General features: G+C 37.4%; 1 protein-coding gene across 9 annotated transcripts in view; it reads right to left on the bottom strand.

Annotated features, from left to right (window-relative positions):
• ADAMTS6 (ADAM metallopeptidase with thrombospondin type 1 motif 6) overlaps nucleotides 1–21,537 on the bottom strand; it is a 307,211-nt gene that overhangs the window by 75,603 nt on the left and 210,071 nt on the right. For 7 of the 9 annotated variants that reach the window (XR_009262159.1, XM_058731323.1, XM_058731267.1 and 4 more), the window contains 2 exons: nucleotides 19,704–19,849; nucleotides 17,554–17,617 (listed from right to left, as the gene is read on the bottom strand). Coding sequence is in view for 8 of the 9 variants with exons in the window: in XM_058731323.1 (XP_058587306.1) it covers nucleotides 17,554–17,617; nucleotides 19,704–19,849 (210 nt within the window). In the remaining variant the exon portion in view is untranslated. The remainder of the gene's footprint in view (nucleotides 1–17,553; nucleotides 17,618–19,703; nucleotides 19,850–21,537) is intronic. The other 2 variants (XM_058731301.1, XM_058731310.1) reach the window with 1 other exon arrangement.

Raw genomic sequence — 21,537 nt, 5'->3', positions numbered from 1 at the left:
ACAAAATTAAGCATTAAGACAGTTTCCGTATAACTTTACACTCAGATACATGTCATAGTCTACTTTACAATCAATCCATCAGGTAGCTCCTTATAAACACACACAAAAACTATGTGAAGAAACTAAAACACAAAATCTCTTTTGGTAACATTATTTGAGGTCCATTTGCCACAGCTACTCCCAGCTCTTTATTTTAAGGAATCAAGAGGCAGGTTTGTAAGACAACATTCAGTACTATTAATTGTGGTTTGGATCCCCACTACTATAGCTGTTTACTGTCTAGCCTTGACAAAAACCATATTTTAAGATGTGGAATGAACTGGGCAAATGCTATGCCTCAAGTCTAAACACCTTCAAATTCAAGGAATTTGGACTTATTAAGATTTACATTTAATCTCTGAACATCACAGAAAGTAAAATACTAAATTGATTCAAAACATGTGCATATGTTGGGTAGGGAGAGAGAAGGATGTTGAGAGGGTGAAGAGAGGGTTATTTGTTTTTAAACATTTGGAATGCTTCTTCTACCTGAATTTTTTAAAAAGGAAAACCTTGCCAATGTAGTTAGGTCTAGATTCCAAATACCACAGGGCACCCTAAATTCAATCTCTAAGTTCACAAAGAATTAAAAGTACAACATCTCACAGTATTTGAGCAATCTGACCTAACTTGACTTATCTTTTAGAGTTCTGCAGTTGTGGCACCTAAAAAACTGTTACTGCTTTTGAAATATGGAGAAAATAACCCCCTCACATATGGAAGAACAAAACAGGTCAGTAGATAAAATTCTTAATTGCGAATAAATGATGAGTAGATTAAACTCTCAGAGGTCATTCTGAGATTTTTACTACCCTCCCTTGGATCTCTACATTTATAAGGTTTTCTGAGGTCAGTATGTTGTAAATGGTCCTTTGAAGAATGTATAAAAATAATAGGCCAGGGGCGCCTGTATGGCTCAGTCAGTTAAGCATCCAACTGTTCATTTTGGCTCAAGTCATGATGACACGGTTCATGGGATCAAAGCCTGCGTCAGGCTCTCCACGAGCCTGCTTGAGATTCTCTCTCGCTGCCCCTTCCATGCTTGTGCTCTCTCTCTCTCTCTCACTCAAAATAAATTAAAAAAAATAAACATTTAAAATAAATAAATAAAATATGACACTGCAATATCAAACCTAATGATTGTGCTTATCAATCACCCTTCTTATTTGCCTTTTAAAAAATGGCAAATAATTGTTTACCATAGGTTACCTAGTGCATCACTTCCAGGGTGTTTTGTTTCATGGTGTGCTTATGTTTGGGTCAAAGAAAATCCATTCTATCTACTTTCAGGGAATCTGACACAAGGACTAAAGTTGTCAGTGGCTTTGCCATGCAGCAAGACTGATTTTTAAGCAAACATCATTGATTTTTTTTATATATATAATACAAATACTTTGAACTCCAACTACAAGTTTTCATATAATACTTAAGTATTTGTAAAGCACCAACCACCTAAACATTCATTCAAGCATGGCTTTTAATCTAGTTGGAGAAACCAGATACAAATGCTACCCGGGCATCTGAGTGGCTTAGTTAGTTAAGCAACCAACTAGATTTTGGCTCAGGTTCTGATCTCACGGTTTGTGAGTTTGAGCCCCATGTTGGGCTCTATGCTGCCAGCACAGAGTTTGCTTGGGATTCTCTCTCTCCCTCTCTCTCTGACCCTGCCTGCCTCCTTGTGGGCATTCTCTCCCTCTCTCTTAAAATAAATGAATAAGCTTAAAAAAAAATTCTACCAGATACATAGCACTGTCTCAGGCAGTGAATATACAACAGCATGGTACAGGTGACCTATAGGTGCTGTAATAAAAGTAAAAGATCCATGTGTCATGTGATTAATTAGGGAAATATTTGTGGAGGAGGAAAATCTCAAGTATATTATAATTATAAAAAAAGTATTAAAAATATTTTACCCTTTGTTAAAAAAAATGTTATGTACTTTATTTTTTATTATTTTAGAGAGAGTGCAAATGAGCGAGGAAGAAGGGTAGAGGGAGTGGCTCAGTGTGGAGCCTAATGCAGGGTTCAATCCCACGACCCTGGGATCATGACCTGAGCCAAAATCATGAGTTGGACACTCAGTCGACTGAGCCACTCAGATGCCCCAATAACTATCCTCCATAATATTATAAAGTATTATAGGAATTGAGCTGGCTGAGAGAGAAAAAATTTCTAGGCGGAGGGAACTATTAAGAATGAAACCAAGTAAAGACATGGGCACAGGAAGGCAAAGGTCATATGTTGGGAACAGTTGGAGAAAGGCCATCCTAGGTGAAAGGAACTTATGAAATCATAAGAGGAGATGACATTTCATAGAAAACCACATGAAAAAGTTCTGAATTAACAAACTAAGGCATCATGAGGGCCATTCACAGAAAAACAAACAGAAGAAAACCACCCCATTCTTGACTATGTTGTAAGGAATCTCCTAAATACAGGCAAAGTAAAAAGTCCAACAGAAGGGTTTAATAAAGCATTTGGATAATATTTCATAAACTTTCTAATTTACACTCTTTTCCTGTGATAGCCACTCCTAGAGTCACGATAATAAAAATATTAACAATGACAACAGCTACTTAACATTTACTAAGCATTTAGCAGGTACCCATTCTGTGGCACACTATTCAGAGGTCTCTAGCTGTGTTACCTATTCAAACTATCTCAACACTCTTAGGAAGTTACAATTAATAATCCCTTTTACCCAGCACACTGGGTACACAAAGGCTGCTTAATAATAGTTTCAAGGTGTAAGGACACTCCCTCATCTAAGTGGGGGTTTCCTTGAACTCTAAATGCTATAGTAACAGCATAAGGTTATAGCTCTGTTAAGATGTACAAAAACGTAACAGGAGTAACCGTCATTTCAGCTAGCAAGTTTCTTTTCTTCTCCAAACTACTTTTTGCTCATTTATGAGAGAACTAAAAGCAAACTTTTGGAGTATGATCAACCTGGAGTGAATTCTAATTTGGTGTATTTAGCAATGTACCTGCAATGTACTTAATTTTGCAAGCCTCATCTATAAACTGGGGATAATACTAGTATTTACCTCCCAGGTGAGGATTCATACAAACTGTTTAGCTCTGTACCTGGCGTACAGATACTGTAGCACTGAATAACTATGAGCGGCTGTTCTGGTCTTGGCTCTGGGCGTTCTTAGATGCATTCCTCACCTTCTTCTACACTGTTCTGTATTTCAGGGGGACAAACTCTGAAAACTCCATTTCTCAGGCTTCTGTGTCTGCTGATTTCCGACAATGGTTCAGACAATGGAAGGCACTACAGCAGAAGCCAGAATGTTTCTCTCTCTCTCTACCTCAGGCAGCATTGTAGGCAAAAGCAGAATCTTTTTGTGACTCCAACTTCAGGTAACAGCACCACACTTACCGCCCCCACCACCCGTACCCTCCAACCCCATCCAGTTTCTGTTCCACCTTCTAATGTATAATCCCAGCCTCTGGACTCTGATAAAACTACTTCCTTCCTTGGTCTCCCTGGGAGGATGGGTGGCATCTTCCTGTCTCTTCCATCAATTCTTTTCATTAAATTCCCTCTATTTAAATATTCAGAGTGGTTCTTATGTGGATCCTGAGAAACTTAACAGAAACCCATGGGGGAGGGGAAGAAAAAAAAAAAAAGAGGTTAGAGTGGGAGAGAGCCAAAGCATAAGAGACTTAAAAACTGAGAACAAACTGAGGGTTGATGGGGGGTGGGAGGGAGGGGAGGGTGGGTGATGGGTATTGAGGAGGGCACCTTTTGGGATGAGCACTGGGTGTTGTATGGAAACCAATTTGACAATAAATTTCATATATTAAAAAAATAAATAAATAATAAAAAAATTAAAAATAAATAAATAAATAAATATTCAGAGTGGTTATATTATTATGGTTGGATCTTTATTGATAAAACAATAAAAAATAGCAACGATGATGATATTGACGAGGTATTTGGGAGACTGAACAGAGATGGTTTCTATGTATTATTTTTTGCAATTTGTTGGTTAAGTGCAGAGATTAGCCAACTTTTTTTTTGGTAAAGGGCCACATACTAAATATTTTAGACTCTTGAGTGTCATTCGGTCTCTGTTGCAGCTACTCAACTGTGCCATTATAGTGTCAAAGAAGCCATGGACAATATATAAACGAACAGTCAGGGCTGTGTTCCAATAAAATTTTATTTAGAAAAAGAGGGGACAGGCCAACTTTGGCCCAGAAGGTGTGATTTGTCAACCCTTTGATTTAGGTGTTAACATAATAGATACATACGTCCAGTATCACTTTGAAGAATAACTAAATTCAGTGATTATTTTTGAGTCAATACAGAATCATATACTTTTGAGAAATGTTAGAATATAAACTATGTTGCTTAACATGCTTAAATCTCCTCTACAATTATTCCCCAAAGTGGTCATACAATCTATATAAGCATCTAACAGAAAAATAAAAAACTTTTCAGGAGCTGCAATTACTATCAGGTTCTTTCTTACTTTTAGCCCAAATCTGTCCTCCTATAACCTTGGGGTCTTGCTCCTTTCTTCTGGATCTGCACGGAACAATCTTACCCCTAACTGAAAGGAATCTAGACCTTGATGGCTTTCCTATGGGCACATCATAACCTTATCACTAGTCCTCTTAAAACCAGCCACCAAGAACTGGCCTTAAATGTCTTTCTTCTAATCAGCAAATACATTTATTTGCTTAATATGTGTCACACATGATGTAAGCTCTAGAGATAAAGCAATAGACAAAATAGATTAGGTCCCTGCTTTCATGGAGCTCACTCTAGTTGGAGGTGAGAAAGAAGAAAAATAAAGCAGGGTGAAGGGACTGATAGTGAGGTAGGAGGGAAGTTGTTTTAAAATAGTATTGTTGGAGAAATTCTCTCTTACAAGGTGGCCCTTGAGCAGAGAGTTAAAGGAAACTGAGGGAGTCACCTACATACACATGAGTGAAAATAAACAGTAAATGAAAAGACCCTAAAGCAAGACTGTACTAAGGATGTTCATAGAATAGCAGCGAGGACAGAAGGGCTTAAGGAAACTGTAGTAGACTTTATTCCATGCCTTTCTGCTTCTAGACTATATCAGCTAGTGTTCTGTTTTCCTGATTTCAATGCTTCCTTCAGTGAACGATCTGGATTTGTGTTGATTAGAAATTAGCTCAGTAGGAGTTGTATATTCTTGTTCCAAAGAATCAGAGTGATCAAGGAAAAGAGTAATTTCCTAAGGAAAAATTACATACAGTAGATTCTTTTGGTTGTTTTTTTTTTTTTTGAATAAAGTGTTTTTTTAATAAAGCCTTTGAGTAAAGCGTTTAAGAAGTAATGCTTTTTACATTACTTAAAGGTAATAAATGCTGACACCATGCAAAAACTCTAACAGAAAACAGTGGGCATAAGCAACCAATTTTTTATGTAAAGCCTGACAGGTTTTCAGCCTCCTGTTGCTAACACTAATCAGGCATCCTCTCCTTCTAAAAAGCAACCAGCAGGACCCCACATAAATCCAGAGGGCAAAGCTGCAGGTCTCAGCATTTTTGATCTTAGTATTTTCAAAGAAATAAAAAAAATTAATATTAGCATCTTTATCAGCACTTTTCTTTGTACAGAGATATGTAACGTTAGAATGTGTTAGCACGTTCTACAGACTATCTTATGCTTCCAATTATACTGATTGTTTAAAAGCATCTTTTTTTGACTAAACTTAATACTTTTTATTGGTACATAAGTCTAAAAAAAAATAATTCACTGGGCCATAAAAGTAGCTATAGAAAGAAATCTCAGCTTCCTCTCACAAACTTCATAGTGGCAGTTCTATTACTGAGGTTCTAATCCCAGTTTTGTCCCAAAGAATAGGGTGACCTTGGCAAGTCCCAGAAGCCCTTTGTGCCTTCTCTCTTTCACTTGCAAAATACACTCAAAATGCCATTTAACTTCAAGAGAAATACATCCCAAAATGTCTTGCAAATGAGAAAAATCTGCAAATACTGTGTTATATCTTATGGGTAATATAGTGTGATAAGAAAACCCAGCATGAAAATTCTTTCACCCCTTTCCCATTCTTTTCCTCTTCCTAAAGAAGTTAAGTAGGCTGGCAGGATACAAGGATTCTTACAGCCTCAGGTAAAATTGCAACGTGAGCAAAATTGGCATTTTATTCTTCTATTTCTTTTCTCTATTGCCCTTCTCACCTTCTGCTGCTTTTTCCTTTCTTGCTTCCACACTAAATGCACTTTGGCTTCTTCGCTATCACACCAGACCATACTTCAACACTCCCCAAGTTTAATTCTCTACTCCCTCTCCAGGATAGCAATACACTCTCATATATTCTATACCCTCAATACCAATATACTCTATACCAGTACTCTATTATTTACACCAATATACTCTTATATACTCTATATTAGTTACAGGAGAATACATGCAATTTAGATTCCAGCCCCTTGCTCTACTTAGCAAGTCGTGTATTTGACAATGGGACTGTGAAGAAAGAACACATTTCTATCTGTTCACCCAAACAGGCATCCCTTTCGAAAGCGCACAGTGTCACATGGGCTAACAAAGTCCTTGCTTCTACACCCTCTCTTAAAGGTTGCAAACAAGATTCCTGATTTCCTGGTTATCAAGTACTGTATGATTATCTCACTAAAGTTAAATGTAGTGTCCAATGCACACAGTGAATCATCTCAACTAGTTCTGATTCACCCTTCTTATATTTTCTCCCACAAAGATTTCTGTTTTTTTTGTAGTTTCACTGTGTATTTACTTTTAAGCAAAAAGAAACAAAAGCCCGATAAACCTATAATGTCCAGACAAACTAGAATCTAGCTGTCATATTTGATACCATAATCTTCTATACAAGTTTTCAAACTTAAAGCTTTTTCTGTATAGCCTGAATTTAATTAAAATGCTATTTGGACATAGCATAACCTTTTCCCTTAAGCCTATTAAAATGTTAGTGATGCAGAGAGCAAAGGCAAGAGAAATGCAGATAAATTGACAAATACTTGAGACAGGCAGAGTCTGACATTTCTGCAGGAACTCCCAACCGTCTGAATGTTAATGCCTGGCTAGAGGAAAAAACAACCTTAGCTTAACAATAGCTAGGCCTCCAGGATCCCCTAAGTCTTCTTTTAACTTATGAAAATCCTTTTGGAAACCTCCTTTGTCTCTACCCCTCCCAACTTAAAAGTATATAATTAATAGCTCCTCAGATTCCCAGAGCAGCTCTTTCTGCCCACTGGTCCTGTCCCCGTGCTTTACTAAAAACCACTTTTTTTGCACCAAAAACATCTCAAGAATTCTTTCTTATCTGTCTGCACCTGAACCCTTACATCCAATCACATCATTAGGAAACAAACATTTACTTCGTAATTTTTAAAACATCCCTTTTAGAAACACAATAAACAAGCAAGCTCTATTCTGTGTCTAAAAGCTAGTCCTTATTTTTCAAAACACGATGCACAAGTTCATACTAACCTAAAGAGTAATGACATAGCTCCTGTTATTCTTTTGCCATGTATATAATAATATAATAAATATTATATAAAACATTTATAAAAAATGCAGTGTTTGATACATCTCTGTTTTCTAATTATAACTTGGGACATGGTTATAACACTGTTAATGGATCCACTCTGTACCTTGTTATCACTTACCCCACACCTCTCCCTGGGGGCAAGGTCTGTAGGTTCAGAATGTTCTCAGCTATCTGGTTCTGCTGCAGGGTAAGGTTAGACTGGAAGTAAGACAATGTCAAAGGTGACCAAACTCTTTCAGAGAAGCTTACCTTGCCCAACCACCCCCCAAAGGCTCCATCTGTTTGTTATGAGAGCACTGGATCAATACTTAGACATTCTATGCCTCACTGAATCCCTTCCTTGGTACTAGACTATTGCTCAGCTTTAGTCCCTCATTTAAAAAAAAAAAAAAATTGTTTTAGAGATGGGGTGGAGAGGGGCAGAGGGAGACAGAGAGAAAGAGAGGGGAAAGAGAGAGAGAGAGAGAGAGAGAGAGAGAGAGAGAGAGAGAGAGAGAGAATCTTAAGCAGGCTACACACTCATTGCAGAGCCTGACTCTATCCCAGGACCCTGGGATCATGACCTGAGCCCAAATCAAAATTTGGAGACTTGACCGACTGAGCCACCCGAGTGCCCCTAATTTCAAAATACTTAAAAAAACAAACAAACAAACAAACAAACAAACAAACAAAAAACACAGCACTTATTCTTCCTCTTTATAAAAGTGATTTGAAGATTTAATTATATTTGCAAGTACTTCATAATTTTTGTAATCTACTTCGAAACAAAAATGTCTATAATTAATAGCTACACTGTATTGAGTACAGGTTAAGTATTAGAAAGTAGCACTGGGTGTTTTACATGTGTTACTTCTTTTAATTCTCAAACAACCCTGTAAGTTTGGTATAATTATGCTCTATTTCTATAGGAATTCCCTGAAGTTTAGGTATTTCAACCAAATAGCAACATGTGTTACAGTGAGCAATCAAGCTTAAGTTAATTTGAATCCACAATCCATACTTTCCCCACTACAATTCTACGTTTGAATATAGGCTATATTTTCCACAACCAAAGCAATATCACGTTTGATGACTACAAGCAATGTGTTGAAGAAGAAAAAAATTGCGTGGTACCATGCCCCTCTAGAAAAGCTGAGAAAATACCCAGATACTACACACTATGCTTACATTTTTTTAACAGACCACAGACCACCCTTTTGACACCATAATTTTGTATAGTTTTGATGTATAAGATATAGGAAATGCAATGTTTAAGATGAAAGACAAATATGACTTTCCATCCCAGCCTGCGTGAAGCTTAGGTTTTTCACCAGAGGTTTTACTCCAGTTGTACAGGCCACTTTTAGGCAACCAACCTGAACAGCAGAAACCTGTGTAAAGGAGAAGGGCCCACAGTGCTCCCCAACCCCCTGGCTGAATACAAACAGCCCAATGGGCGACCTACCTCAAAATACCCATAAGCCCTAGCTGACCTAGGGATTGCTTACACCCGGACACAGGTACCAAAAAAGAAAAAACTGAAAATCGCGCATGTTCCATACCTCCTCACCTTCCCCCTTGAACTAGAGCCCCCCAGCACTGCCTAGTGGCAGACAGTATTTGCTTTGCTGTCCTGCCCACACCTCCCTTGGGGTGTATTCAGTAAACTATTTCCTTTGTTCTGCCTTGGGTGAATTCTTTCACTGCCTGCACTGCCAGGCTCCACTTCATCAGGTTGCCCCCCTTCCCCCCCCCCGCCCCCCCGCCAGTTACATACATTATCAAGCAGACACACAAATCACAAATAAAATAGAACAGGAAGAACAAGCACTTTTTTTTTTTTTTTTTTGGTTTTGGAGAACAGCTAAGCAACACCAGGAAATTCTTTTTTGGAAATGTAGAAAAGTCCTTTTTTATGGCATTATGACCTCCTTAAAATTCTGTTCTTCAAACCCAAGTCTCACAGGGGCCATGTCTATTTTCTATTTAGATTAGTTTATGATCTCAAATATTCTATTGCAGTTCCTAGTACAATGGTGAGACCCAATTTCATCCAATTCTATTATGTCTTTAATAAAAATTGGTTTCTCAGTAGTTTCAAGAGGAAAACCATTTTAATTTGTTCCTGCTATAGCTATTGTCTTCATGTACTATTCTGTCCTTGAGGCCTTATATGGATGTCAAAGAAAGCATGTTTGTCTAGCTGCTTCTGAAGGCTTCTGAGGGTGACAGATGATCATGTAGATGCCTAACACATCTTGATGCAGATAATCAGCCTTAGAGTCTAAAGTGTCAGTACCTTTGGTCTCTAAGCTGATTAGGTTGCTGTTGAAACTGGTCAGGCCAATTTTATAGCTGGATACAATTTTCTGACCTATTTTTAAATTTGTAAAGATTGAGATTTTTTTTATAAATTGCCTTTTCTATCTCTGGGGATCTTTTTGCAACTGGGGTAAATGGGACAGGAAATAATGGAAACATTATTCCTTTTCCACTGGAGAGCTCTTGTCTTTCTACCAGTCCTCTATCCTTCAAATGCCTGTGGTGGGAATTAAATCAGCACTGGGGAGAAGTTGTAGCTCTCTTGTTTTCATGCTAGCCACTTTTTGAGACTGCTTGGCCTAAAGAGGTTCTTGGTCTTAATTTTTCCTCTAACCTAAGCAAAAAAGAGGACTGTCAGTCTTGCATATTTCAATCTGATTCACTAATGTAGAGATCCCTGTAGGAGTATCAAAACTTTAAAATAGTAAAGTGTTCCTTTGTGATGTATCTCCTTTCATCATGGCTACCAGACATTATGAATCTTAGAACTGATAGTGTTAGCCTCTTTATTCAGGTCACTAGGAAACTCAGAGCAAAATGTGTGGCCCATATTAATAAATAGAAAGAATTATGGTACATATTTAAGGTACTAATCCCAGCCTAATATTATTTTCCTTTTCCTTGCGTTTTCTAATTTACTTTATTTTTCACTTATGATTTTAATGAAGCTAACGCAACTCTAATCAGAGTTATGACTAATAATGATAAATAATTATGATATGTAAAAACACAAGAACTAAGGGGTAATCTATAGTACTAGCTGGCCAATCACAGAAATGAGAAGGTCAAGACTGTTATAAGACATGCGAGACTGATAGGCTATGAGGAACAGGTTGTAAGATCTTAAAAGGGCATAAATTAAACAGCAGAGAGCAAGCTTCAAAGATTCATAAATAGGTGTTGCTACCATTTGACTCCTGATATGATCTCATTTTGGGCAATGATTTGAAAATTCTTCCAGGATCATTTCAATTTATCTTTTGTACCTTATTTAAATCTCAAGTGAGCTCTTGGATCACAAACGACAAGCCAAAATGCTTATGAATTGTTTCCTAGTTCTTGACTGTCAGATTAATTTTAACTAATTGTAAAGACTTCTCTAATACTGCTTACAATGTCACTAAATTGATGTGCCCAGTATTCAATTATGTTAAATATGTACTAAGGTAGGAGGCTGATCTGATAAAGACAAGTATACTCTGGAATTCCTTAAAATAGGGTAGCTCGCACATTAACAGACACCCCCATTATAGAGGGGGGAAAAAAGAACATTAAAACCATTGTATATTTAGAGAAAAGTACCAAGGTTAACATAAAGGATACAAACACAATAGCTCTATAATACCCCCATAGTAACACCCATTCTATGCTTACTGGAACATACTGAGGTCTTGCTTACGTGACTCAGTATTAACTACAATCAATTCACTCTTTAGGATTTATCATGAAATTCTCTTATAGTCTATATAATAGAAACTTTTAGAACAGTTTTTTAAAATATAGAAGTTTCTGCTCTAACATAACACATAAATTCTTGAAAAACCCTCTTTCTGCAAATTTGCATACTAAAAATAATAGGTATATGAGAACAATAGTTAGAAGCAGATAAGTCAAAGACAGAAAACTAACAAAAACAATAAAGATTCTAATAAAATACTAGCACAGTTTAAAAAATGCATGGCAAATTCCTAACAAAGGAATCCTGAAGTAAACATAGGACTTTATCTTCTAGAAAGAAAAAAAAAAGTGAAGTAAGTTAATGTGAAAGGGTTGAGGATGCTAAGTTATAAAGAGAAGAGGCCAATGTACAAAGACCAGGCAGAAACACATAATAAGGAGTCCCATGACAGAGGATGTGGCCAAACTGAGCAAAAAGAAGAATGTGGGATGAATGGTCATCATATACAGTATAAATTGCCTGTACCATTCTGCTGTATCAATGTAGTTTGACTTTGCTGTTGTATCACTTAGTGGCAAAAACTATGCCACAAAATGACTCAATCACTTATGATCTAATTTGTATTGCAGAGGCAAAGTTGTAACAGAACAGAGTATACCAAAACTTCATTTTTTATTTTTATTTTTTTCAAAGACTTTATTTATTAACTTATTTCTAAATGTTTATTTTTGAGACAATGCATGTGGGGGAGGGGCAGGGAGAGAGGGGGACAGAGGATCCAAAGTGGGCTCCGTGCTGACAGCAGCGAGCCCGGTACAGGGCTTGAATTTACAAACCATGAGGTCATAACCTGAGCTGAAGTTGCAGGCTCAACTTACTGAGACACCCAGGTGCCGTTCAAAGACTACTTTTAAGTAATTTCTATTCCCAATGTGGGACTGAAACTTACAACCCCGAGATCCAATCATATGCTCTACTGACTGAGCCAGCCAGGTGCCCCTCAAAACTTTAAGTCAGCATATTTTTTCTAGATTTATGTTGAAAGAATAAATTCAAAATATCTCAGCAAGCCAACTCACTGCCTAGGAAAAGGAGAAGAACTCTCAGAATGGGAAGAAAATATGGTGAAATTAATGAGTCTGGTACATAGTAAGTGCTCAATAAATGTTATCAGCAGCTACTACCACTACCACTACCACTTCTGTTGCTACTACTTCACTAGTAAAGATGGAAACTAAAAGAGCACTGAGGCAGACATGTGTGGTGTTACCCAGGATCTACACTCTCTACTTTATTGCTAACAGAATTCTAATTTTTGGTCAGGAATCTACCTCTCAGGATAGGTGACCTTAACCTCATGTTCGGGGCAAATCTGGATTAGTCTAAACTAATTATGGTAATCCCACTGTTTTTGGCCATGACTGGTTCAAAAGTGAGCATGAGGCCTCCAGGCCAATACAACATGAAGTCCATCAGAGGGAGGGCGGGAGGAGCTTTGGGAAAAACTTTCCTTATAAGTACTAAAGAGACACAGGAGCAGTTTATCTCTTCTCTTCCTCTGGATATTGTCAGGGCAGAAGCACTTTAGGTGCTCCGATGCTCCACTTACATTTTGAATTCCCCCTTCTCAAAGAAGACCTTCAGGAATTTCCCTCACTATCTTGTCAGCTCTTTGGGGATTTTAAAGTGATGTTTTAAACAAGTCTTATTCAATAATTTTTTTAAAAGAGTTCTGTCACAATAACTTACTCTATCATTACCAAAAATGGAAATATTCTACCTTTGTTTGCAAAATGATCTAAGACTGATTTGTTTTGAGAATTTTATATATAATTTTTACAATATTCTTTGTGACAGTTATTTTTCTATTGCATAGCTAGACTGTGTAGCTCAGTGCTGCCTAGTAGAGTTGCCATGAGCAACATATGGCTTTTCAAATATAAATTAATTCAACTTAAAAGTTCTGTTTTTCAGTTACACTAGCCACATTTCAAATGCCCAATAGCTATTTTGGTGAGTAGCTACCAAGCTGCACAATGCATATATAGAATATTTCCATCACTAAAGAAAATTCTCTTGGACAGTGCTGGCTATGTGTTCTGAAAGTTTAAATTTTCACATATTAGATTATGCTTTAAAAATCCCCAGCTTAAAAACTTATGCTCAGATAGCTTTTATAACTTAGATAGCATGAAAATAAATTTCAGTGTGGTAACTGAATTGTCACATATTCTGAACTAGTAGAGTCTTAGATTTATGAAAAAAAATTATTTGTATTTCCATGATATAGACATGTTAACTGTATCATTTGCTGAAAGCTGAAACAGAAGACAAAGCTAATAATAGAAATGTCAAGCCACCAATAGCAGGTTCTACAGTTTGAGCATCTCATGTTTATTTATTTTTGAGAAAGAGAGGCAGAGCATGAGTGGGGGAGGGGCAGAGAGAGAGAGGGAGACACAGAATCTGAAGCGGGCTCCAGGCTCTGAGCTGTCAGCACAGAGCCCGATGCGGGGCTTGAACCCACGATCTGCGAGATCATGACCTGAGCCGAAGCCAGATGCTTAACCGACTGAGCCACCCAGGCGCCCCCACAATTTGAGCATTTAAAGGGAAGTTTATGGGTGAAAAGCAACAAGCCTAATATGTCTGGCACAGTTTTTTCCTTTTTCTCTTACTTATTGTACATTATTCATATTACAGTAACTATCTTATTAGAGCCAAAACATGTGCCTGCCCCTACAATCACGTAACAGAAACAGATGTGAATTGAGACATGGGTTTGGCTTTCTCACTCCTGCCTAACACAGTCTGATAGACAGTAGATATGCTTTTTTTCTACCCTTGTGTAAAACCTCTGTTCTTCTGAAATTCATGCTATTCATCCAAATCACTATCTGGCTTCATCATTGTTACTAATCCATCGTGGCCATTTTCCTTCATTTATGAAAGGGTCTGGTACCTGCTTCGCAGTCTCACACTACACTCCGAGTTCTAACATCATCGTGAGTGACCTCAACATCCGCATAGAAGACTCCTCAAATTCCCTGGCTTTGAAGATCCTTGAATTCCTTCATCTCTGCCCAAGGTTAGGTAAGCAATCCCTTGGCAGAGTTGTCATCATTGAGAACAGTCTCACTTGTCATATCTGAAATTCAAATGCATTCCAGTCTCTGATCCCCACATCATCTATCTCCCTCCCCCTGTTCTTCCTACTACACTGGTTCTTTGATTTTTATAGATTTTTGAAGTTAGGTCCTTAATTTTCTCCTCTTAGCCATCTTTAGACTCCACTGCGTTTCCCACCAGTGCCCTCAAATTCTTTCTGACTTGTTTATTGCTCTGTTGTAGTCTCACCTTCTCCAATCTATTCTCATCTAGAGGATAAATCAGAGGCTAAGTCTTTGCATGGTGTCTTATTGCCTCAAGATAAAGATCATTTAACCTCTTTAACCTCCAAGCCTTGCACTTACTTTTCCTTCTGTCTAGAATGCTCTCATGGTCACTTTCTTCTTTTCTGGTCTGCTCCTATTTGCCCTTCAGACCTTTACCTTCCTCTGGGAAGAATCCCTTAAATCCTTAATTAAGCTAGTGACAGTTCTATGTGCTTTTAAAGCATTCCATAATTATTCTATCATATCATAGATATGTGATTTTCCTGCAATTAACTGATTTGCCAGGAAATTATAAGACCCTTGAGAGCACAGATTATCATCCTCAGTCTAGAACAGTCTGATATACAGAGGGCACTCAACGACTTGTTGAGTGAATGAATAAATAATGCTGGTAACTTGAAATGGTTATTGTAAATGAAGGTACAAGTAATTGCTTCAAGATGCAAATTTAACATAGAAGTAAATATGATCAATAAGCTACTTTTTGGAAGTATGTATGAGGGGTAATAGAGCAGGGTAAGGAAGATTAGGAGTCCCAGGGTTGTAAGGAGCAGGGAAGGCTACAGTTTTAAATGTGGTATTCAGGCTAGGCCTCATTGAGAAGGTGACAGTTGAATAAAAGTGAGGTAAGGGAGTCATCTATGTAGATATTTTGGGAGAAGAGTCCATAAGATAAAGGAAACAAGCAATGCAAAAGTACTAAAGGCGGGAGCATGCCTGGTGTGTACAAGGAAGGTGGCTAGAGCAGAGCTATTGAGGAGGAAGGAGGAAGAGATTAGTTTAGAAAAGTAATGGAAGGCTAGATTGTATAGTCTTTGCAGGCCTTTGTAAGGACTTTGCATTTAAGTAAAATGGGGAGCCCCTGAAAGGTTTTGAGTAAAGGATATAATCTAACTCACTCAGTTTCTTATATATTGAGAACTGTAGGGAACAAAAGTAGTAATGGCAAATCCACGGAAAAAGCTCTTCAGAGAAATCCAGTGCAAAAGGAGTGGTAGCAGTGGAGGCAGTGAGAACTAGTCAGATCTAGGATATATCATGAAGGGAAAGCCAGTGCGATTTCCTGAGGGATTGGGTATGAGCTGTGAGAGAATGGAATCAAGAATGACTCAAAAAAAAAAAAAAAAAAAGAAAAGAAAAGAAAGAAAAATGGCAGATGGAATTGACATCTGAGATGGGGGAGGTATAGGTATGTGGAAATGTTTTAGAGAGAGCATTTGGGCATGGTAAATATTAGATGTCTATTAAAAGTTTAATCAATGGTAAGATAGGAGTCTGGAATCCATAAAAGAAGTCTGGGCTAAAAATAGAAATTTGAGGGTCAAATGGCATATGAATGCTGTCAAAAATAATGAAACTGGATGAGATCACCAAGGTAAATATTAGTAGTGTACACAAAAAGGCCAATGACTAGATTCTGGATACCGTAAGAGGTCAGAGAAGAGTAAGAACCAGCGAAGGAGAATGAGAAAAAACAAGTAGGAAAAGAAAAGGACAACCAAAAAGTTGTAGTGTTATGGAAGCCTAGTGACTATCAAGTAAGATGAACACTGAGAACTATTGGACTTAGCAACATGTAAGTCATCTGTGACTTGAAAAGAGCATTTTAAAAAATGTTTTATTTATTTTTGAGAGAGAGAGGGAGAAAGAGAGAGTGCCAGTGGGGGAGGGGCAGAGAGAGGAGACACAGAATTTGAAGCAGGCTCCAGACTCTGAGCTGTCAGCACAGAGCCTGATGTGGGGCTCGAACTCACAAGCTGTGAGATCATGACCTGAGCCAAAGTCGGACACTTAAGTGAATGAGCCACCCAGGCACTCCAGACAAGAGCATTTTTAGTAGAATGATGGAGGCAAAAATCTGACAAGAACAATTTTAGGAAAAAATTAGAAGAGGAATTGGATATGGAAGTACATAGTTCTTTTAAGGAGTTTTGTTTCAAAAGGAAGAAAAACATGGGAAAAGAACCGGCAGATTTTTTGTTTTTGTTCTTTTAAGACAGGAGAAATAACAGCGTGTTTGTATGTTTATGGAAAATTCCAGAAGAGATGATATTGGAAAAATATCCACATATTTTGAAATAACCAAGAATTAAGATAGGAATAGAGTTGGAGAGCCTGACAGTGAGGAATAGTGTGCAATAGTCTGATGATGTGAAATTAAAAGGTGTGGCTTTCAGATAAGAGGGAGGGAGAATCATCCGAAAGGAGAAATGAAATATAAAAGCATAGTCAATCCACTTTGACTCATTCAAGAGTTAAGGATGAAAACAACTTTAAAAGGTTAAAGTTTATTGTAAGTATCTTTAGAGGACAGCCAGTTTCCATTAGAACAACAAAGTGAAGAGAAGGAAAATTGAGAGACATCGGAATGTAAGGACTTTTGCTGCTGATGGATCTTGAATTCCTAAGGACACAGAAGTTTCAAAAGTTGGGCAGAGATAGGTAACAGAAGATGTGATATGCAGAACTTTTTGGAATTGGAGGGCAAGACATGAGGAATGATGTGGGAATCTGGGGTTTCTTACAGTGGCAAACACAAAGTAGGATCAAGGGTATAATAAGATTAATCCTGGTGGACTCAGGAAAGATAGTGGGAGCAAAGGTGTGAGTGTTGGGGGAACAAGACATTTTGGGGGACCTATGACTCTCTCTTAGTACCTATTGGAGAAGATTGTATTTGCTCTTCATGCTGGAGTTTTCCCTAGTTCCCTGTTGATGGAATTGCTGGACCTGAGGTTGGTTCCATTCACTATTAACAACTTAAAAAATTCATGTGACCTTCATACACATGGATTTATGATCAAATAGCTTCCAGTTTTAAAAATTTCCCTGCTCTAGGGGAAATGTAACCTAATTTTTCATAGCAAAGTTTGGTTTTACTTACATCTGTGTTACAGGAGCGATACCGTTTCCTTTCCCCAAGGCAATATTTTCCACCTCCTGAAGGTCTGAAAACACATTTTGTTTAACATGTGAATATATCTGTCTACAGAAAGAGTACATATATTGCTTGACAAAAACATATTAGCATTTATTTTAAGAAAATACAAAATTTGACATTTTATTAGTTATTAAAATAATAGTCATGCTGGTGATTGTTAACAATGATGATTATGGTTGTTGAACATAAAACTTAAGTCAGTTTGCTATGAATAGCTTTTTAAGACTCTTAATTGTCATGATTTACATTAGGAAGAAAATGCAATTAAATAAATTTATTTTCTAATTATCATAGTAAGCAGGTGCTCAGTTCAACACAGTGAGTTTAAAACTCACTTATAATGAAAAGCTATTTGAATCTTATTCAACAAAAGCCATATATAACCTGATGCTATTTGTTCACCACGTAGGAAGTGGTAAGTTTACTATTTTTTCCAAACTACAAACAAGAGCATACTAAATTAGTCTCTGGAAATAGCTGTAGTTCAAAGTAAATAATGCAGAAATGAATTTGTATCTCATTATATGAAGTTTGAAAAATTACATCTCAAAACAAGATGGCTTTGCATTATTTAAATACTGCATATGACACTCACAATAAAGAAAAAGTAAGATGCCCAATATTTGATTTACATAAATTAATTTTTAAAGTATTTAACATCAGGTAAAGCCATATGCTATTATTCAGGAATGCTATTTCGAATGGTAAAGCTAACTTCTTTTATAACTATCTGAGTATATTACTTTTTATCATAGAATTTTATAGTTTTGGTTATTAATTACAGTAGCCCGCAGTTGAACTTAGGTAATTATTCTGTACTTGTTTGAGAAAATATCAAGTATAATTATAATTTTGGCTAACTGGTAATCAATGGAATAAAGTTACATGTTAATATATTTTGAATACCAGAGAATACTGACTCTAAGAAAGAAAAAAAAATGGCCCCGTCTAAATCAGCTTGGGAGAAATAGGTTGATCAGACAAAAACAAGGGCGTGGGGATGGTGGTAGCATGACTGATTTATGAGTGGGTGACAGTGAACTCTGTTTAGCAGGAAGATAATAATGGAAAGAAAGCTGGAGAATGGAAACACAGAAACTAGTGTAAAAGGAAATAATTTCAAGCTGAAAAGAATAAAAAAGAAGAAAAGAGACGTTCAGAGGAGGAACCAAAGAGAGGGATCCTGAATTAAAAAGAGAAAATTAAAAATTAAAGCAACTTTTACCCCAGGAAGGAGAAAAAAGCAGAAGTGATATAACGCCATGCTGCACCAAACATTAGTTGGGAAAGGAGGCCTGCAACCTGAGCTCTAGACAAAAATGGGAGCACTTGATATGCAGCAGCTAAGGAGAAGTTTAGTTTCTGGGTGGACAGGAAAGTCCAACTGGGGGACTCTAGTCCACCTGTAATGGGCACTAGTGGGAGGGAGAGGCAATTCAGCTACCAGAGAATACTGATGGGGCTGGCCTTATGCCAGGGGACTCTGACTGGAGAAAAGGAGTGGTGGGAGAGGAGCAGTCCAACCTGCATGAAACAGTCACGGGGAGAAAAGTGGTGGCAGCTCCGGAAGATGATTAATAGGGGCATGTGAATGGAAACTATTTTAACACATGGGCAGTATTCTTTTCATTGTGATTTGTGATGCGAATCAAGGCATTTCAACCCTTGAAGTGCTCTCATTGGTCCTTTTAATACTAATGTAGCAGTAATAATTTTATGTGACATGTGAAAAGACCTTAGGTTTCCTGGGAATAATGGTAATGTAGCTAAGACCAGACCTGGATTCATCCATAATTCAGTAGTTTTCGGAGGAGGAAATCTATCTGATTATTACTAGATTAAAAGTCTGGCTATACCTGGGATAGATACACAATGCTATTCTTTTTTATTTTTAGTTACACAGTAAGGGGGGTGGGGGGAAAAAGAAAGTCTGTCTAACAAGGCTCTTCCACTTCTCTGTGCCTATTGCTTGTTCAGAAGACAAACACTTGGCTCACTAGTGAAACGTTTTTACAGATAACATGTGAAACCACAGCTTTGAATCAATTCCAACTGTGTCTTTTTGTTGGCTCCGGCTTACTTTAGCTACTTACGCTGGACTGTCACAGTGTCTTAGGGATGAGGAGACGCCTCCCCCGCAGGTTCTGCTGCACTCTCCCCATAGTGACCAGGGACCCCAGCCCCCATCTATGCTCTGGGGCCAAGTGCCAAAAGGAACACAATCTCCCTGATAACACCACTGCAAGATTTCACAGAAAACACAGAATTAGCTTTTAGGCAGATAGAGCTATCAGGTTAGAAATACATAAAGGTCCGGCAATGACCAATTACAGGCATTAGCATTCTCCAATAGATAACAGACTGAGAGTTCTTTAACTGTGTTTAGACAATGGCAAAGGTGCATGTGATTTGCAAATTATCTTTAGCTAGGCAATGATTTATACATCTCTAACATGTACCAGGAGTCTAGAAAACTTGACTTTACTTCCTTTTTCCTTATTTCTCTGCCTCCAGAATCCTAGTGTTTCTCATTAAAGAGACCTCAAAAGTCTTTTTTAAGATATTTTAGTATTAAATTTTTTTTCTTTTTATTCCACTATTATTAGACTCATGGAATGATAACGCAATATGGAAAGTTCCCCAGTAAGGAATTTTTATGATGGTAATTGCTTTTACATTAAAAAAAAAAAAAAAGAAAGAAAGAAAAAAAGAAAGAAAAAAAAGGCTGGTTGAGGCTACAATAGTAAAAGAATGTGTTGTGGCATTTCATCTACATGAGTCTTGCAGACATAATAAAAGTAATGCCAAGATACTAGGGACAGGGTACAAAAAACTCTAACATACACTGCCTAGCCATGTGTATACAGCCCTGCATGAACATGTGTACTGGAATTCTTTCAGCTTTACTCTGCACTAAACCACACATACTGCATGTAAGTAGAAAGCCAGGAATAATTTATCGAGACGTAGACATCACATAATCAGCTCATAACTCTAACATGATAAATCTTATTTGCAGAATATGGTAAAAATGAAATCTTTTTTTTTAAGCCAAGCATGTCTAGGCTTTTATTGGTGCGTTTTTCTTAGGTATCAAATTTTGACAAACCAACCTGGTGCTGTGAATGTCATTTTTTTATATGAATGATAAAAAACATTATTAGAATAACTATCAGTAATATCAGATACACAAAAAATCAACTTTATATTAAAATATGAAGGTATTATAATATGCAATGCTTAGAAAGTAATCAGTTTATTACATTGCTTCAATATATCTGGAATTTTTTCACTTTTCGCCATTCCATGGCTGCCACCTTAGATGAAACAGGCAAATGGAATAGATTCTTACCTGGTCTCTGTGGCTGTACTTTTTTTGTACCTATAATCAACCCATTCTCTAGTAAGCACTTCAAGAGAGCTCTTTTCAAAACGTTATCACATCATGTCACTTTTTGCTTAAACAATTGCACTAGTTTCCTGCCTCCCTTAACTCTGGTCAGAAGTGGCCTTTGTGACTCCTGCCTCCTTCTCCAGTCTTATTCTCTCTTGCACAGATTGGTTCAGACCACTGCAATCTTTTATTTTCCTCAATATACTAAGTTTGTTCCCTCTTTTGGGCATTTGCATCTGCTGGTCCTTCTGGGAATATTCTTCTCCTAATTACTTATGTTGCTGTCTTCTCATCATTTGGTCTTAAGGTCAAGCGTCCTTTCATCAGAGAGGTCTTTCCTTGACCACTTTTATTCTGAAGATGGGGTACCTCCCCATCCTCTTTCACCCTCCCCTCCTCCAACTCCAGACTGTAATAAAGATTACAGCCTCCTGTTTTAGTTCCCTCTTACCACTTAACACATTTTAAATTACTCTTTATTTTTCAAATTACTTCTGTAGTATTTTTCCCTTCTCATTAGTATGTAAAACCAG

This window comes from Neofelis nebulosa, chromosome 1 (genome assembly GCF_028018385.1).
Source record: "Neofelis nebulosa isolate mNeoNeb1 chromosome 1, mNeoNeb1.pri, whole genome shotgun sequence".
NCBI classification, from domain to species: domain Eukaryota; kingdom Metazoa; phylum Chordata; class Mammalia; order Carnivora; family Felidae; genus Neofelis; species Neofelis nebulosa.
The sequence above is the reverse complement of the archived record's forward strand: the minus strand, read 5'-3'. Positions and strand labels throughout refer to the sequence as shown.